This window comes from Aythya marila (assembly GCF_965140915.1).
Source record: "Aythya marila genome assembly, chromosome: 3".
NCBI lineage: Eukaryota > Metazoa > Chordata > Aves > Anseriformes > Anatidae > Aythya > Aythya marila.
In genome coordinates this window covers 3038980-3057967 of record NC_139044.1, presented here as the reverse complement: position 1 = coordinate 3057967, position 18988 = coordinate 3038980, and the positions used below count along the sequence as shown (strand labels likewise).

General features: G+C 46.1%; 1 protein-coding gene across 3 annotated transcripts in view; it reads right to left on the bottom strand.

Annotated features, from left to right (window-relative positions):
• Window positions 1-455: 455 nt before the first annotated feature.
• Window positions 456-18988, bottom strand: part of BFSP1 (beaded filament structural protein 1) — a 79547-nt gene continuing 61014 nt past the window's right edge. For 2 of the 3 annotated variants that reach the window (XM_082757732.1, XM_082757733.1), the window contains 7 exons: window positions 13013-13073; window positions 10312-10407; window positions 9378-9470; window positions 8571-8678; window positions 5738-5958; window positions 3723-3808; window positions 456-1768 (listed from right to left, as the gene is read on the bottom strand). In XM_082757732.1, coding sequence (XP_082613858.1) covers window positions 825-1768; window positions 3723-3808; window positions 5738-5958; window positions 8571-8678; window positions 9378-9470; window positions 10312-10407; window positions 13013-13073 — 1609 coding nt within the window. In that variant the 3' untranslated portion in view covers window positions 456-824. Of the gene's footprint in view, window positions 1769-3722; window positions 3809-5737; window positions 5959-8570; window positions 8679-9377; window positions 9471-10311; window positions 10408-13012; window positions 13074-18342; window positions 18800-18988 lie in introns of all 3 variants that reach the window. The other variant, XM_082757731.1, reaches the window with a different exon arrangement.

Genomic DNA, 18988 nt, shown 5'->3' with positions numbered 1-18988 from the left:
GCCTAACGAGAAAATACCAAAATGCAGTCTTTTAAATTGTCTGCAGTCTGCTTAAAAGCTGCTTGCCAATCTTAAATACCTTAATTGTGCTGGTGAAAGAAAAATTATGCTTTTAGTGTATTTTATAAGGGTTTTCCTTGCTTTACTTTGGTGGAACTTCAAATTTTATTCTGAGAAGATGTGCAGTAGAGCTTATGTCAAACACGGAGAGTTTTTCTTCATACCCAAAAAGAGCATTCTGCCAAGCTCACCTCTAGTTAAAGACTGTAAATGAGAGAGGTGTGGAATAGGTTACAAAAGTCAGGTTTTCAGCTCCTCCTTTGGAAGGACTCCTGCATACCCAGTCAGGTAACTTTTAATAGCAGAGCCTAGCGTGCAATGGTAAAGGCAACACACACCTGCAGTGGGTATTTCTGTAGAAGGCAAAGCTTTTATTAAAGGAACCAGATGTCACAAGTTAACATTTGCAGCTGTCTGAGAGAGGAGGAATCGTATGGCAGCTAGAGAAGCAGTAGGGGAATATGCACTGGCAACCTGCCCTGGATACTTTGGAAAGCCAGGCAACTCAATAATGGTAATTAATTTCAACTTGTCCTAATCATGAAAATAAGTCGCATAGAATGTGCCTACTGCTCCTCGTCCTGGAGCGTTCGCACAGTTGTTACACCAAAGGTGAGCCTACATCAGACAGGATTGCCATCAAAGTCTCAATCTAGTCCATACCAAACAGCAAAACTCTCACTACTGTATCATTTGGTCAGGAAAAAAGAATACATTATTTAAGAACTACGCCAGACAAGTTGACTACTGAGGATGAGTGTCACTTAGGAGCCTTTGTCACCCGGTTTCTTCTTGCTTGTCTTCTCTATCATCGTCTCCACGATCATTGCTGTCTCTTCATACGTCTGAATTCTGTCATCGGAAAACTTCTCGATGGACTCCACCACCTCCACCTTCTCATAGCTCATTGAGCCAGGCAAGCCTGCTTCCCTGAAGAGAAGGTCCTGCTTATCTTCGCGGTCATACTCTGTCTCTTGAAGGACTCCTGGCTCTGTTGGGCTTATGGGACCTGGGGAAGGAGTTGTTTCAGGCTCAGAGATGTCTGGATACTTTGTGACTTGCTCAATTTTTCCTCTTCTTTTGTCCCATTCAAACATGTCTTCTTTCTCTTCTTCTTTCAGTTTATCTTGGGGTTCAAACTCTTCCCTCCTTTCACAGACATCCCTCTTTTCTGATGGCTCAGTGGGCTCGGGCAGCTCTGGTATGGGCTCCACATCACCACTGATTGTCACCTTCCCATTGCTGGTGGAAACCGTGATCCCTCCCCCAGCCGGGATGGAGGAGGACAAGAAGCAAGGTTCTTCATAGCCTCCCTCCCCAGTTACCAGCACGTAACGTCCTTTAGGATGGGAATCGGTTTTAGCTTCTGGTCGCTTGTAAACTCTTATTTTCTCCCTCACAATGTTACACAATTTATCAAAGGCTTTACTTATCTGGGCTCCGTCGGGTACATCCTCTGGGACTATTTCTTTTTCAACAAGTTTTAATCCTTCCTGCCCAGGTTCACATGTGACCGAGCCTTCATGCCTGAACTCTATCTGATCTTGGTCAAGGTCAAAAACTTCCAGAGTTCTTTCATACGTTTTTTCAGGTGAGAGCCCGTCGGTTATGTCTTTAGACATGATCTCCTTTTTCCTGAAAATTTTCTTTGTCAGCGCTTTTTGTCTGGGCTTTACACTGGCAATCTCCTGCACAGCCTCGGTGATATCTAGGGGAGATGAAAACAAAGCAAACAAACAGTGCTGGACACAGCTACTGCAAACGCTAAAGCCATCCCTCACCCTCACTGCTGTAGGTGGAGACTGAACGCAGCAAAATGTGAGCACAGCTTCCCCTGGCACATCGGACAGATGTTTCTTTTCCTGACCCCCCCTTTGGCCAAACAGCGATTTGGCATCTGAGACAGCCCCTTCCATACACAGCACGAGGACACGGCGACTTTGCAGCACGAAAGGCAGCGGCACAGCACATTTCCCTGTCACCAGGCCTGTATTTGTATTCAGCAGCAGAGTTTAGAGCCTGCTGCTGCAGCTGGGCTCAGCACCATCCTCCCAGGCATTGTGGCAGCTCCCTGAGCTGGACAGCAAACCTCATCTCCCAGAGACTGAAGCCACGTGCCCAAAGTCAGAGCCCCAGTCCAGCAGTGGGAGTCAGTGGGAAAAGGCTGCCTGGCCTTGTACAGCTCCACAAGCTGCGAGGGGTTTGGGGGAGTGTAGGGGAAACCCCAAAATCTTATTTAAAACCTTCCCACTGTGTGCTGAGTGGCTGGGTGAGCGGTCCAGGCCTAAAGGGAAAGGCGAGCGCCAGCAGCAGCTGCTCCCGTGTTCCCAAAGACAGGTTCTGAGGGTGTCCCCTGCAGGGCCTCCAACAGGACAGCAGGGGGACGCCTCGGTTTTGGGTCCCGGTGGGGCTCAGAGCCAGCCAGGCCTCCCCTGCCATTTTGGGGTGGGGGCAGAGGCAGGGAGGCAGATCAGGAGGGAGCAGCACGCAGCAGTGGGTGCGGAGCTGGGAGCCACCCAGCCAGCAGAGCTACACTGCTGCCTCTCTGACTGCTGATGCTCAGCTGCTAACTGTGGGCCCTGTCGCAGCTCAGGAGCAGCAGGAGCACAAGGAGGCTACTGACTTCCATGGCATGAGTAGCTCGAGCAGAGAAGGCAGAGGGATCAGTACTGGGAATTACAGGAACACGAGGACCAACTGACATTAAGATGCCTTCCCAAAGCAGCTGTGCTTGGCCAGTGTCACAGCTACAGGCACATAAAGTGCCCTGTGAGCCTTGCAGGCAACATACAGAGGTATAGTTTGAGATGGGCCGAATCCTCAGCGGGTATAAAACACCCCTCGGCAGGACAGCAGTTATATACAGCTGCTGAGGATTTGGCCTCATACCTTACGGGCCCACTCCGTTTAAAACTGCTACATTTCACAGGACAGCTAGACAAATTACACCTGCACTCCAAAAAAAAACAGCCCTTATTCAACAAAAGACAGTGTATCTTCAATCTCAGGAGTGGTTTGTTGCCAGTAAAAACCCAGCGACCTTGGATTTCAGCTACAGTGAGTGATGGTGTGTGCTGTAACTAACTACAAACTCCCCGCTCTATGAACAAATTCCCTTTTTGTTAAGCTGTCCCCTGTTTAGTCCTGGCCATTCCCACGTCACTGGGAAATGGAACAAACATCCTGATTCTAACAGGCAATCCTACAGCACAGAGGAAGCTCTCCGTCCCGAGGAGACCAGGCCATGGCACATAAACAGGATGAAAGCAATATCCTCTGCCGGCCTGCCGCACTAACCCTGTCCTGATGCTGCCTGCACATGATCTAAGTGTGGGACAACTTGCAGCAAGCCAGCAAAATACACCCCAGCTCCTTGCACAGTTTCAGGTGCCTTTGACTTTGCTCTATTGATTGGCGTAAGTAGAAAACTGCAAAAATAAGAAAAAAAAAAAAAAAAAAAAAAAAAAAAGTTTGCTTGTGGCTTTGGCCTTTGACAGCGTGTCCCAAAGGCAGCTGAGCTAAGCTGAAACCGCTGCATTTACTGAACAAGCCTTGAGTCAGGCTGTTGCAGCTGGTGTTCATATGGAAGACAAATGGAAAAACAGCTTAAATTACAGTGATGCTGCTCTTGACAGACACAGGAAGACGTGGCACAGGTTTACCTCTTCCCCTCGAAGCTTGAGGCTGGACAGGTCTATAGATCTGCGTGAAGAGTGTGACTGGCGTTCCTGCTATAGCAGAGTTTAACCTGCCAGAGAAGATGCGCATCAGTCAGACCTCTCCCCTCATTTCCATCAGGAGCAAGTGAAATCGTGCAAAATGAAACACGGAGGTTAAAGAAATGCATTTCTCTGTGATGAGGAGTTAAAGAGAGCAATGGGAGCCTGTTCATTGGGACAATCAATACAGCCACAGCACCTTCACAGGCGTCAGGCTGGCTTCCACCAGCAGGAGTCGGGAGCAGTGCACTGGTAATAAAAACCCACAGCGACACGTTTGTACTTTATACCACAGCACTCAGAAAGGATGGGGAGATTTTGGATGGCAAGCAGTCAGTCCAGGCCTGCCAAGACCTGTACGTCAGCAGGAGCTGTGTCTCTGCCTCCCACTTGTGCCTCAGCAAGAACAGGGACCAAGGGGTGTGCCCCCAAGGAAGCGGCCGTACATTGCAATGTGAGGGAGAAAGCTGGCAGCATACGTCAACAGGCACCAGCTCGTTTCCCCTTTTATGACTTTTAAGAGTGTCTCCCTTTGTTGCGGGGGGAAAAAAAAGACTTAATAAGTCTCTAAGTCATGAAAAAATAAAGATTCAAGATACAGATAAAAAGCTAGTCTCATGCTGAGCTCCTCCTCGACAGAGGAATCAGAAGGCACCAGATGAGTCAGACCCTGAGTGTTTTGAGCCTGTCAGTGTATGGAAAAAGTCTTGGCCTATAAGATTTGCTTCAACTCATACACGCTTTTGCAATAGCCTCCAGTCCAGGGCTATGAAAGGGATGCAAAGCTGCACCTGCAGCTCTTTCCATCAGTCACTTCAGTGAACTCTGTAGTGAGGTGGCTCTGTCTGCCTTTTACCCTGGAGCTGGCTGAGTCTCTCAGAGAAATACACCATCTTTTGCCCTACCGTGTAGCTTCCAACATACGTTCATATCTGTTATTTAACTTCTAAAGCATGACAGTAACTTCATTTCAAAGGGAAAAAATGGCTCCAGTGGTAAAATGTAGATTCTCCTATGGCCAAGCTTTTCAGAGGTACCTGTGCAGTGGGGATTTTTCTCTTTGAGTATCTGAAACGGATGTGATTTTCCTGACAAATCCTTCCTGAACAACAGAGCCTCTTTGGAAGCGTCACAGGATGCATTCTCCAATTGACACCATCACCTTGCAAATGCTGGCCAGTAAAATGTGAGATTTGGTGGAATCACCTGCATACGCCTGACTTCAGAAGGGCAAGAGAAAACTGAGCAGTCTTTCTTGGAAAATATTTGAGCAGTTGGTAGTATTAAGGGTTAAAATTTTAAATGAGAGGCTGGCTTACACACAAACCAGTTACCATATCTGTGGCCTGTGCAAGTCTGCTCTGCCAACACTTGAGAGAAGATTTTTGCCTGGAGGGAGGACATACACACCGTGCAGACACTTAGACCCAGAGCTGTGTCTAGCTTAGCGCTGCAGCTCCTCTTGCAGCCAAGAGAAAGAGCCAAATCTTGACTTTCAGTGCTGAGAATTACCCTAATGGGATACTCCTGATCAAAACACTGTCCAAAATGAAATGCTGGAAGTTGGATTAAAAATCTGTTGCCCATGTGTGAAACGCTGAATTAGCTATGAGTTAGTGTCCTTCGCTGCATCTTCTGGATGACCCAGGGCAGTGGTTTGGGCACCCAGGGGTCTGGCCCTGCAGCAGCAGCCTGTTTAAGTGGCACCAGCTGCTGCTGTGAAAGCCCAGCTCCTTGCCTCTTGTGAGGCTGATGGGCAACATCTAGGGAGCCAGTGCTCCTCTGTTGATTTAAGCACAACCTGCACTTTTCTTTACCCTTTTCCTCCCTTGCCTGAAGAGTGGCTTTGCTGTGAGGAGTGCTTTGCTTTACAGGACATTTGCCCTTGAACAGACATTTTTTCAAATGAGATGGAAGAGATCAGCAGGCCCTTTGGAAGCATACAAACCCAGCCTTACCGGCTGTCCTCATTCTCGATGATGCGTTTGTAGCGTTCCAGCTCGTTCTCCAGGGACTGCTGGTAGATCACCAGCTGGCGGCAGTCGGTCGTGTACTTCTCCAAGGTCCTCTCAGCTTCTTCTATCCCCTTCCTGAGGTTTTCGATCTGCTCATTGTAAAGCTGAATTTCGTCGTCGTAACTCTGCTGGGTGTTTCTAATTGTTTGCTCCAGCATGGTTGTCTGGTAGACAAAGTTAGTGAGAGAGTAAAAGAATCAGCTCTAAATTATTTGGCATCCCCACCTAACAGGCATTTTGTCTAACAGGTATTAACTGTTAATAAACAGCTTTATTAAGCTGTATGATGCTGCACTGCTGACTTACAGTTTCACCGTGTTTGTTTAGTTATTCAAATCCAATACATCTCCATCCCCTCGTCTATCCCTGGTCTCCCACTACACAGTCTGAAGCAGGGAAAGAGCTGTGTCATGTCTCCTTCCTCGTGCACATGGGGCTGGCTGACATCTTACTGCATGAGCTGCAGCTCACTGTGGGCAGCCTGTGAAGAGTGGGCAGAGTCTTAAGAGAAAAAGGAGCCATCTCTCATCTCTGGTAGGCAGAAAGAGCTTAACAGCTGGGAAAATGTGTGCAGGCAAAACCTGTTCTTCCTTAGCTGTGGTCCACAGACCAAGCACTGGAGGATAAGGAAGGATCATTACTAGAAAGAAAGAAAGGAAGGAAGGAAGGAAGGAAGGAAGGAAGGAAGGAAGGAAGGAAGGAAGGAAGGAAGGAAGGAAGAAAGAAAGAAAGAAAGAAAGAAAGAAAGAAAGAAAGAAAGAAAGAAAGAACACTACCCTTTTTCATTTATTCCTGGGCTTTTTGACTGTAGGAAAGAAAAAAAACAAAAAAAAAAAAAAAGACTTTGAGACTTTGTGCAGTAAGGCCTAAGTAGCAGTCATTGGAGTGCACATTAACCAGCAGGTGGCGTGAGTTCCTTGCAGAAGCAAGGGACAGGATTTACAAGTGGGGTATTTGACTGTGTAATTCTGCTCTTGCTTTAATTTGCTGATTTTTGGCTATTTATCATAGTTTCTTTATCACTTAGGATTTTCTTTTTCCTTTTTCAAACACTTTTTAAAGAGATGCCTTCTCAAAAAGCTAATGGGACAATAACTGGCTAATGGATTCTTTAATAATTGATTGATCCATCTATGTTACAGGCAAGAGTTTCAAAAACCTTTTAAGAGCCTGAATTTAGGAGGTAAGTCCCTTGGCATTAATTTGTTTATGCTGTGGTGTCAGAGTGCACCAACAGGTGAACCCCTTCTGCGTTCAGTGATCACAAGGTGGAATAAATAACCTGGGTGCCACGTGGTTGTCATATTCAGAAACATGAGAGCAAAGGCCCTCAGAGACAACTCAGTCATCAGAGTGAGCCTTTGCTGTCACAAGCAACCATGTCATTGCCTTCCAATCATTTATTTCACTCTTTTAATCTCCAAGTGTGAGAAGGAATCAATTAATAAATTATCTCTAAATGGGACACGAAGATTTCATTTTGAAAGCAGCACGATTAATTCCCCAAAGAGCACATCTCTTCATTTGCCAGCAGAAGGGTGATTTTCTCCTCCTGTCTCTATATTGATTTGTGATCTCACTTGTCACTATATTGATTCCTGCCCTCGCTGGAGCACATTTGTCCTTTCCAACAAAGCATCAGACACAAGTAAGAGACTGAGGAAAAGACCTGGGGGTATCACCGTCCCCATGTACTCTAGTGAGAAAAGTTATGCCCTAAAAGTTGGAGCTGCTGCTACAGCCATCTAGAAGAGTCCAAAATCCCACCACAAGGTATTTTATTATTGTATCGGCCCTTCCCACACATACAGAGGACTGACAGCCTGAGGCACAAAAGAAGCTGCACTTGGAGGGTATAAGGTGGTCATTCTCTCACCCTATCTGCTAAGAAAACATTCAGCTGCGTTGAGGTAGATCTGACATTTGCAGTTCTATGAGGCTGGTTTCAGCGCAGCCTTCAGCTGCTACCCCATCTCTTGCCTCCTTCGTCCTCGCCTCCTGCATCTTGGCACTGCTCACTGGCTGGAGGAGGAAGGCTGATTTACTGCAGGCTTGTCAGGGAGATGGGCAGGAGCAATGAGGAAAATGAGTAAGCAATAAGAAATGGGCAGCCGTTTTCTGCAAATCAGGAACTGGCAGAAAGCAGCTGTTCTTGCTGTTGGTAGCTTCTAAACACAGGACAGGTGCTATTTAGTGCTCGTCAGTGACTGGGATGAATGCATGGTGCCAAACACAGCTGGACACCTGTGTCAAAGGACATTCAGTTTTGATTACCAAGTCTATCCAGCTGTTCTCACAGCAAGCTCAGCATCCAATATGGCACTGATGGGAAGCACTGGGCAGAGCCCCGAAGATCCCCCATCATTTTTCATGGGGTCAGCTTCCAGCCTGACCTCAGTAAGACAGTGAGACCATCCTTGCATCACTTTTCTATCCACAGCCTCCTGCTGACTCGATCCCACAGAAGTTTATCTGTGATGTGGAAACTTTCTCCCACCAGCTGCTCCACTAAAGTTGAGATGGCTTCATCATGGCCAGGACACCCACTGCACAGCCCTGCCTGGCCATCAAAACCCAATAATTTGGGCCGCCAAGTGGACAAGAATGAAAGATCTGCAGGAAAAGATGGAAACCAAAAGGAAAGCACACCTCCAGGTCTCCAACTCCTCTGTGCTCCCAAAACCCAGTTAAAGGCCACTCAGATTTACCATGAGGCCATGGAAACAGCAGAGTTTACAAGAACTGTGGTTGTGTTTATGGCTAGCTATGGCAGTACCTCTGTCTGCAGCTTGTATTTTTGTGCCTGTAGCTGGCAGAGGATGCTCTTGTATTCCTCCAGCTGGCTCTGCAGAACAGGGATCCTCCTCTCTGCTACCAGTTTTTCCTGGTTGGAAGAAAACAATGTGTACAGGAACGTAAGTTTCACACTATTAAAAACAGTCAAAAGAAATTGCTACTGAAAACAATCCATAAAGGCAATCAGAAAATGGCAAAAGACACATAGAAAGCTCAACAGTGAACCTCGAGAAAAGCCTTGTGGCATGACTTTATGAATAAAAGACATCATATGGCAGTGCTGTAAAAGTACAGCTTATGTTGAAATTAGACCCTATGGATGTAGCTGTTCACATCTTCTTCCAGCTAATAAATGTGAGCATAGACACTCACATTGGTGGGAATCACCAAATTTCCATCCTGTCCATAGCAATTTATTTTATTTACAAATTTTTACCACATCTTGATCCTTCCAGACAAGATTTACTGTCTGAAAATACTCATACGTCCTGCCAGCTCCTCCTCAGATGGGAGCACAGCTACTTGACCACCTGTGCCCCAGCCATTTCTGGGACTAATACCCATGCTGGCATGCACCCAACCAACACAGTGCCCCTTCTCCTGCCCACTTCAGTTTTCCAAAGCTAGAGTTAGGTTTTCTCTCCTATTCAGAATCCAGTAGTTAATCACAGTTGTTGCAGTTTTCAGCTAAGTAGTTAGAGGATCAGTCAGGCTTTAAGAATAAACATGGATTCTTTTTTACTTAGTACCGACTGTGCAGTATGCATTTACTGACAGCAATGCTTACCTCAGATATGCCAGTGGTTATGGGGGACACGCGAGGGGTTGTCTGGATGATCTGCTGTAAAATATTGACGTAGGTCTGGATTTCCATAAGGTTCTGGGGTGAAGTAAAAAACATTTTCATCAGCAATTGTCATAGCAAGGTGCTTCCCGCAATGTTTTACACTTCTGGGGCCTGTTCCTAGATATTTAGTTCTTTCAACCCAGAGAAGTTCAGGTTATGTTAAGACGTATTTTTTTCCATGAGGTTTTAGTCCTGATTTCAACTGCAGGTGCTATGAGTTTCACCACATTTGGGATACATTACAGGCATTTGTCTAAGTGACAATACACTTCACAGCCTTACTTAAAGACTATGTAATTTCTCTTGCAAAATAAGGACCAAAAGATACCTTTGCACGTGGTCCAAAAAAGTGAGCCTCTTCTTTTAAAAGTGGCAAAGATGGGACCCTGGCCTGGTACAAAGCCCTGCAGCTCTCCCAAGAAGGAGAAGGGAGCTGCACGTATTAAAGCTGGCTGCAATTTAATTATCTGGCCACAGGCTAATGGCCACAGATTAACTGGAATGCTGAGCCAGAAGATCAGGAAACCCTCTCTTATGAGAGCAAGAGCTTCTTAGCATGAACTGTGAGACAGCTTGACTGGCCTGCTGTGTTAAAATCATGATAACTGGTCAACAAATGCCAAACATTGCTACGGCTGTCAATGTTGGACCCTGAGTGAGTCAATTTGGATGCCTGCAGCCATCCAGCCCTTGGGATCCATCCCACACTGCAGTGTGTTGTGATCACTGAATATACAAAGTGCTGCATTTATGCACTAAAACACAAACTGGATGTGCTTTAATTGGCCACTGGAACAGACCGCAGAGAAGGGCAAAGCCTCACACGTGTCTCCAGAAGAAAGACCTGAAGGAGATGGCAAACCCAGCTGGTTACCTTCTTGTATCTGTCCTTCGTGGCATTGATGTCATCCTGCAGGAACTGGGACTCGATCTGCAGCTCCAGGTTGCACAGCAGCGCTTCGTCCGCTTCCTGCAAGGCAGAGACACATCTCAGTACCCACGGCTGCAGTGCCACAAACCCACAGCGGGAATCGTCCCATGAGGGCAGCAACCTGAGCAGGGATGGGAAGCCTACTGGGACAGCAGAAGGGCTATGAAACCATCAAGTAGACACCTTATACACCACGTTCTCCCATTGCACACCCTGCTTTTCTGCACAAATATAGTGTACAATGCAGTTTAGCACTGGCAGTGTTAAAACATGTTTATCATATGCTTTCTGAATGCTGGGAGCCAAGCAATAGACACTAGGAAACACCGATGTTTGATGCTAAATCTTGCAATGGGGCATGAGTTTTAAATGGATGGCATCAGCACAGTAAGGCATTGATTTCTCCGGTGTTTATGATAAGACCTAAAGTATCTTGATACCTTTTTACTATTCCCAGAAAAAAATCTGTTAGGAAATAAACAGACTGGTCCGAACTATTTTCACTTCTCCTTTTGGTGTGTTCTTACAAATCACAAATGGTTTGGACCCATTTCTGGAAATAAACATGACAGATGAGCAAGACCCGAAAAAGTTTGCTGCAGAAGCTTCTATTATATTTATATGCATATATATACGTGTAATTATATATATACATAAAAAAAAAAAGACTCAAACTTGACCTCGGTGCTATAGACTAGAACAGAACAAGAAATCTGAATTTCACCATCTGCATTGCTCACAGTAGCTTGGAAGTTGCTACAATTGTTATTTCTCAGAAAACTTCACTGTACTTCACAGAAGACCTAACTGGAAATGACTGTGTAGTTTGTCCAACTGAAAAGTGGTGGATTTATGGTGCTTTATAGCTGGAAAGCCTTTACTGAGCTCTAAGACATCGTACCAGAATAGGAGGGTTGGTGGTCCCACCCCAGCCCCCTTTTTTTTTAAGAAAGGAACATTTTAGGGAGAATTCAGTGAGTGTCACCCCAGATTTTGCATTTTAAGAGCAATACATTTAAAAAAAAAAGGATTTAAATGAGTCCCTCTAAAATTATGTACGTGTCATTACCAGCTGCAATTATGCCTCAGCGAGTGGATCATGCATTGAAAATAAAGCACAAAAATCCATGGGCGCAGCATGTGACTGGTAGAAGGGGATTTTTCTTTTTTACATGCACAGCATGCTCTGTTCCAAAAATGTGTGGATGTTAGCTGTTTCATTATGCTGCCGAGCCTCCCAGCCAGGCTTGCTGACGCGCTCGGAGGCCACCCATGTACCCGCTCTGCTCTAGAGCCATCTCCCTGCTTTGTAGGACAGCAGCTAATCCAGACCGGCACATTTGGAGCCAGTCATCACGAACGCACGCTGCTTTTCTGCACTCCTCTGCTGTCCTATTGAGAAGAAGATCAGTACAACAATGGGGATGTCAGGAGGCTTGTGGAGAGCCAAAAAAAGCCCCCAGGTCCCTGGGTAAGCAAATATTTCTGCATGTAATAAGCAAAAGCAGCATTCGGCTTTCCAATGTTCCTTCAAAGGGGAAAATGCTTTTGTTTTTCGTTTCCCTTGCTTTCAGATAGGCTGGTCTCACTGGTGATGCTTTACAACACAACAGCACAGTGTATCAGCAGAACAGAAAGCTCCACATCAGCTTACTCAGGAGAAAGAGGCCAAAAGCCAGCAAAACAGGGGAAGGAAATAAAGGACCCTTTCATCGCAATTGTTCCTCCATTCCAAGTTTTAACACAATATCTCTTCTCCATTTGCTTTAAACAAATTCGGAGAGCTGTTTTGGCTTTCCCTGGGAGGCAGTTTGGATGCTACATACTATCTCTGCAATGGTCTTTCTTCCACCTTCGCTCCCAATTCTCTTCCACAGAGAACCACAGACACAAACTGGAAGGAAACTGAAAGGGTTCCAGCAGAGGCGGTTCTTCCTGTGATGCTGCTTGTCATGAAGGCTTGCCACAGGTTTGAAAGCCACTGGTAAGTAAGGCAATACTTAAAGAAGCCCAGAGGAATGCCTGGAAAGGAAACAAGTTTAACATCTGCACCTGCAATTTGCTTGAAGTCGGCCCTTTTTTTACAACACCTTAACAAAACGTGTCTTTGCTGATGTAAGAAGACTGCTGCACTGCTGTACTGATCCCAGTAGCAACCCTCTCAACTAAAACTCTCATCTTCAGCAGAATTAGCCTTACGCAAACCTCGAACTAAAATCTAACAACCCCCATGGGTGTAATTACAGCTAAAATACTGTTTATTTAGGGAAATCAGCTCCTACTCTTTAGGATTCAATAGGGCAACAGACCATAAGAAAGAATGGAGTCCAGTTAGTGACCTGGCTGGATTAAACTAAAGGTCCCCGAAGGCTTAAAACAGCAGTCAGACACCAGCAAAAATTTCAGTGGTGCCTAAGCAGTCAAAAAATAGGGGGAAGGTTTACGAGACAGAGAGAAAATTTCAGAATGGTCTAAAAACTGAGGCATATTCCCAAATGATTTTGCAGAACTAAGGCAATTCTTCAAAAGAAGAAGGTCACAGGGACTTCAAAACAGCTTGCTGTAGTAAATGAAACCACAGAAGAAAAAAATAAAAATAAAAAAAAAGATGAAGACCTTTTCTTTTCCATTTTTCCAGGTTTACCTTATTGAGGCGTTCAAGGGTTTCTTTTAGCTTCTGCTGATATTCACGTTCATTTCTGTACCTGCAAACAGAACAAGCGAGATGAAGTTCAGTGGCACATCCTTCTGCAAACTGCATTTTTATTTGCACTGTCCTGTACAATATATGCTTAACATTAAAACAAAATATGAACCTTGAATGGGGCCAGAAGATTTATTTATGCATTACTATTACTTTTTTTTTTTCCTTTTTTCTTCAATCTCCTTTCTTTTTATGTTCTGAAGAATGAACAGCCAATGCTATTTCAGCATGACTCGGAAAGCCAACAGGAAGGGCTCACTCATGGGATCTGACCAGGAACACGATGGAAGAACTCGGCAGAGCAAAGGAAAGGGTTCGACTTGGTGCTCTGGATTCCCAACTTCTCCTTCTTTTGAATGATATTACCTGGGCAGGTCACTGGACTGTTTTCAATTCTTATTGTGAACAGCAAAGAAGCAAATAAATCCCATGAGGTTTCATTTCATCGTCATTCCTACAAATTTCCGTGCCTCCTCTGCCAAGTGCTGTTTTCTAACTAAACTAAAACAACATCTTTTTTGCTGAATTGTATTAACTCAAGCTCCACTTCCAAGGATACTGATAAGAACATTCAGCTTCAAAAGCAAGACTGCCTTTGTGTCTGTTGTTTATTAAGTATCTCACCTCCAACCAATCTTCTACCTTATAAATTGTGTGTACTCAACAAGGAAAACTTCATTAACTTAGACAATTTCTGGCAACTGGGAAAGAATAAAGCACGTTGTGGCAGCTTGTGAAAATTAAATGTATCACTACACTGTAATGCTGGGTTTACACTCCTAGTAATAAAGAAAAAAACACAATAGTGCCAGGGTCTGAGTCCTGATGCCTTTCAGGCCTGCTCCAATCTGGCTGATTGCTGGGTCCTCACTCAAAACTTCTTCCAATGACCAGAATACTCAGCTCTGTTTTCCTTCATTCTCAAACAACCCAAATACCTGCTCTGCCACCCAGCCATCAGTCCACCTGGCAGCCTTCAGCTGCACATACAGTTAGCAATGTGTGATTTCTCTTGGAACAGGGACTGCTTCTAAGTGATTTTCAACGCACGCCATAAGCTCAACGCAAAAGGGCTAAGGGCCTCTTAGAAATGCTTCCGAGCCCTTATGGTGAAATGTGCATGCCCCTGTGATGCTGAAATGTATGTAGGTGCAGTGGCTAACAAACTGCAGCACTGTGCTGCTTCAAACCTGATTTCCACGTTCGAGTAGTGTTTAAAAGAGGTCATATGTTTCTTAGATGGTTGCTGGCCAGCCTTTCCTGGTCCTTCAGAGCCATGAGGTTCGTTTGCTTTTTTGAAAAGAAAAAAAAAATCTTTCTCACTCAGTCAGGTAGATTTAGGGATGCAATAAACCTTCTTGGACTGTGTTAAGAAAAAGCATTATTCATTGTTTTTTGCATCGGGGAAAAGAAATGGAGTGGATGGAGCTGCCAGGTTCAAACAGAGCAGAACAGAGCCATGACGGTTCCCATTACCTCACCTTCCTGAGGTTAACAGCTCTCTGCTGGGGCATTTACAGATTTACAGACATTTGCTAAGCCCCTCGAACCCTTGTACGGTTACAGGTGCTGGCCTTGTGAGACCACTGGGCATGCAGGAGGGGAGCCTGATGCCAGGCTTGGTTCTTCACCTGGGAAGCACAGCTCCAGCAATGCTGTAAATAACTTCTCCCAGCTTCAGCTGACAAACAGGCTGTGTCTGCTCCTGGAAGATGGGGCAGGGCAAGGCCCTTTTTATTTAGACCTTGTCCCTGTTGCAGTGCAAGGGCCGGCATCCCTTCAAAGAGAAAACATTCACAAGACACCCACCCACTTAGTGAGCTTCAGTGGCCGGATACTCAATTTGGTGTCAAGCCTGTGCCTTCAACATGAAGAGGGAACAAATGCTGCCTCTCTGCTGAACTCTGCTGAACTCTTCCAGCAATACAGGAAGAATCTTCTTGGCTTGCCACAAGCCAAGACAAAACTTTTCTACTGCAAAGTTTTCTACTGACAAGTTTCTGAGGCACTTCACTAGACTTTTCTTAACAGAAACAGTAGAAATTAGGGGGCCAAAGAGAGCACAAACTGCAAATGCTGGTCCTACAAGGATGACAGACAGGCTAATAATGTTTGCATTTTAGCAAACCTTGCAAGCTAGGATGAGCCCTGTGCAGGCTCTGCTCTGCCGATTTGTGAATACATTGCTACCTGCATTAGCAAGAAGCTGCTGTCAAGTGGCTCACAGCCATGGTGCAAGATTTCAGCACTCTGAGGAGTGGATGGAGGGAGGCAGGACCTCCTCACCTGCAGCTGCAGCAGATAAAACTCTCTGTACCACCAGAGAAGTGGTGGCAGTGCAGAGAACCCCTGCTGACAGGGCTTGGAGATGGCTTTGCCGAGTCCCCACATCTCTGCTCATCCCAGCTATCACGTTTTGTTACCTCTCATCGGTGTTGGGTCTCCAGTGCAGCCCCAGAGGGTGTCATCTTGTCTGAGCATCACTGCGCCGCACCGATGGGAGAGCCAAGCACCAATTTCTGTGCCTAGCGACTTCCAGGGAATTGTATTACAGGCAAAACCCGCAATATTAGCACTGAATGCATTCTAAATGAAATGATCGATTAGCAGGACTTTTAATTCCTGAAGTTAATTAATCCTGTTCAGTCAGGGGTGCTAAAACCCGGGTTTCAGTATCCTTCTGGATCTCATGGAGAGAGAAATACAGTCCTTTCCCACAGACAGATGTAATGCTGCTGTAATAATGATGCTCAATAAAATTAGCATAATTAGCCCTTTCATGAGCTGCATCCAAACAATTCTTAGCAACGCTTTTTTGCAAATTCAAGAGAAAGAATTATCCACTGGCACAGTCTGAATTATTCATGTTAATGTGAAAAGCTATGAATGTGGCTACAGAAGACTTAAAAATAAATTTAAACAGAAGATCTACTTTCCACTGGTTCATGCACATTTAATTTCACAGACACAGTGGTCCCAGCGCCTACTGTGTTTAAATGTAGCTTTAAAAGGTGTGGTTATAGCTATAAAACTACTTCCCGAACTGTGAATGTGAGTAAATGAATGGGCTGCAAGAGTAAAATTCTTTATGTTAGTGAAAAGCCCAGACATTTTTCAATAACTGGTACACAACGTGGCACTCTAAGAGATTTCATTAATCCCAACATGCTGAAGTAGGTGCTTTATGTCCCCAAATGAATCAAGAATTCCCTAAGCTGCAAGTGCAGCGAGAGCACCGTGCTGCCACTGAACATGCAGCGGGGTGGGAGAGGTCTGCAGCATGGGAATAATTCTGGCTTCAGGAGCATGTCAAGACCCCAACATCACAATTATTGCTCCCATATACTGTTTAGAGAGCCTATTTGTGAGTTTCAGTAGCTGAAAGCATAGCCATCAGGATGGCTTTGAGCAGACTGCCCAGGTGGACACAGGGATCCATCAAAAGGTATTTTCTACACAGTTTGCGTATATATTTTAACTACCATGCAGCCAGCACTGAGTTTAGTCAAAATCTCACCGACACTGTGTAATGAGAACAAATGAACAAGTATCACAGCAGACAGGTAAATTATAGCACTGGCTCATAGCTCAATTGCCTGCTCACGATTACTGAAATACAAAACTGCCTCATCAGGTGCTTGTTAGCCTCTAACACTGAGTCGTGAACTCCTGACCACTTCCAGCATAAAGTCTCAGCACCCCTGCAGGGGCTGTCCTGTGCTTTCAGACAACAAGCAGAGATGGGAATTTGGCATTTCTCTCTCTTTGCTGTAGCTCCCAGCTCCCACATGCTGTTTGTGTGGCAGGTCACTGAGCTGGGCTGCAGATAATATTTAATATTTTTTTTATCTGGCTCATTTTCCTGATGAACTTCTCAGGTGCTCCATGAATAGCTCTAGCAGCACAGCGGAGCAGGAGGTGTGTGCTGGGCAGCAGGCAGAGCTTCAGAGGGCAGGTGAGGGTGTGTCAGGACTGTACAGCTCCTGAGAGCAATGTATCACCAAACCATGGCTCAGGACACAGATGGTCACCACATCAGTTGTCTCACATCTGCTTTCTGGCTCATTCCAATTGTGCAAAATGGTTGCAAAAACAAAAGGGAAGTACAAACTGTCTGACACTTACCAGTCCAGATGAAATCCGTAGAGGATCAGACTGAAAATTGATGTGATTTGGCCAAGGCCTGACAAAAAGTCTCATGGAGACAAGGGATGAGATCTCCACTGACTCATGTATGTATATCTGCAGCAGCAATGTGGTGCTGCTCCCGCTGATTCACCCTCTCCCTTATTAAAACTGTTTCTGGTGAGCGCAGTGAACACTGCCTGGGAGCAGCAGTACTTCTACCACGGCTGTGTTTCTTGAAAACGTTTATTTTTTCTCCTTCCCAACAGTGTCAGTGAGAAGGGTTTCTAAACTAGAGCGTGTTATATAGAGTTCACCCCTCACTCTTTGGTGGGGAAGATGAAAATTTCCACTTCAGTCTCTACACTGCTGCTAATTTTTCCCTTCTCTCCTGTGAGCAGTCCTTATATCAGCAGCACTCACCAAGTCTTGTTGTATAGTTAATTAAGCAACATAGCCAAAACTGACTTTTGCTGGAGAGAAGGGACCACATGTGTCTGGAGGCACCTGGATGCCTCAGCCCCTCAATGTTCCTACCCTTTGATTTATTGTGCCTATGACGTTAAAGAGAGATGGTTAGGAAAAAACTGTTCTTACAGGTATTGCTTAAGTAATACAAGACAGAACTATTGGGATGCAAGGAAAAAGAGGAGGGCAATTAGGCAAGTCCCTTTCACATACCAGGAAAAAAATACTTTCTTTTCATCCACATCTGTAGTGGCTAGCACAGACTGGCCCAGGTGACTTATGGTACCTGTAATTAAGTTTCTTGGAGATGTCCTGCATTACTTCAGATGTCTGGGGTCCCCTAACTCTGTGCTGCTCAGACACAAGGCTCACTTTGAGCCATGTTACTTTTTAAATTGGGCTATTCCCTCTTTGCAGCTTGGAGCACAGCCCTCCAAGCACCCGCATCCAAACTGCACCACGGGAAGACCTGCTGCCACAGACAGGGAAAGCCGATTGGAAAGGCCATGAAATGCAGAGCTGGAGCTCCCCAAGTCCTACACACTGTCCCTGGCCACAAGCCTGAAACACGCAGCGAGACATCACCCATGCAAGAGAAGCAGCTAGTGACCAAACCTGTCCTCAGGATGTAAGTACAGAAACAACACTGCCTCTTTTCCTCCCTTCTCAAGCCTTACTTGTTGCAGTACTCGTCGAGCATGCGCTGGGCATCCTTCTCCTCCCGCTCCAGCTTGGCTCGGTCAGATGCCAGCTCCCGCATTCGCTGGCGGTTGAACTCGTTCTGCCCGGCAAAGGCCTCGTCCAAGCCCACCAGCTCGTCCACGCGCTGGAAGGTGTCCAGCTGCTTGCGCAGGATGGCGTTGCGCTGCTCCAGCACGCGGGCCCGGTTGATGTAGCTGGCGAAGCGCTCGTTGAGCTCCTGCAGGTTCTCCAAACCTTGGGCCTGGGCCAAGCTGTCAAATTCGGGGGAGCCCCGCAGCTCATCGTAGGCGTCCGAGCGCTCGTACTTCTCCTTGCGGACCTCGCGGAGGAAGCTGCTCCTGTACATGGCTTCAGGGGGGCTGCGCGGTGCCGGCGTCCCCTCTTGCGTGCCTTCCTGCCTCTCCAGTTTGGATCCGATTTATGTCTGGGGGCCTGGGGAGGAAGAATTGACCATAATCACCCCCCCAGACGATTAGGACTTGTCTCCAGGGCGGTTTGTGGCACTAAGGGCATGGTCTGCAGCAGTGAGCTAAATAAATGCCAGTGGCCCCGCCTTGGGGCTGCCTGTCTGGGCGTCAGCAGTTCAGAGGAGCAGCAGGTGGGGGGCGAGGGGCTTTCTTT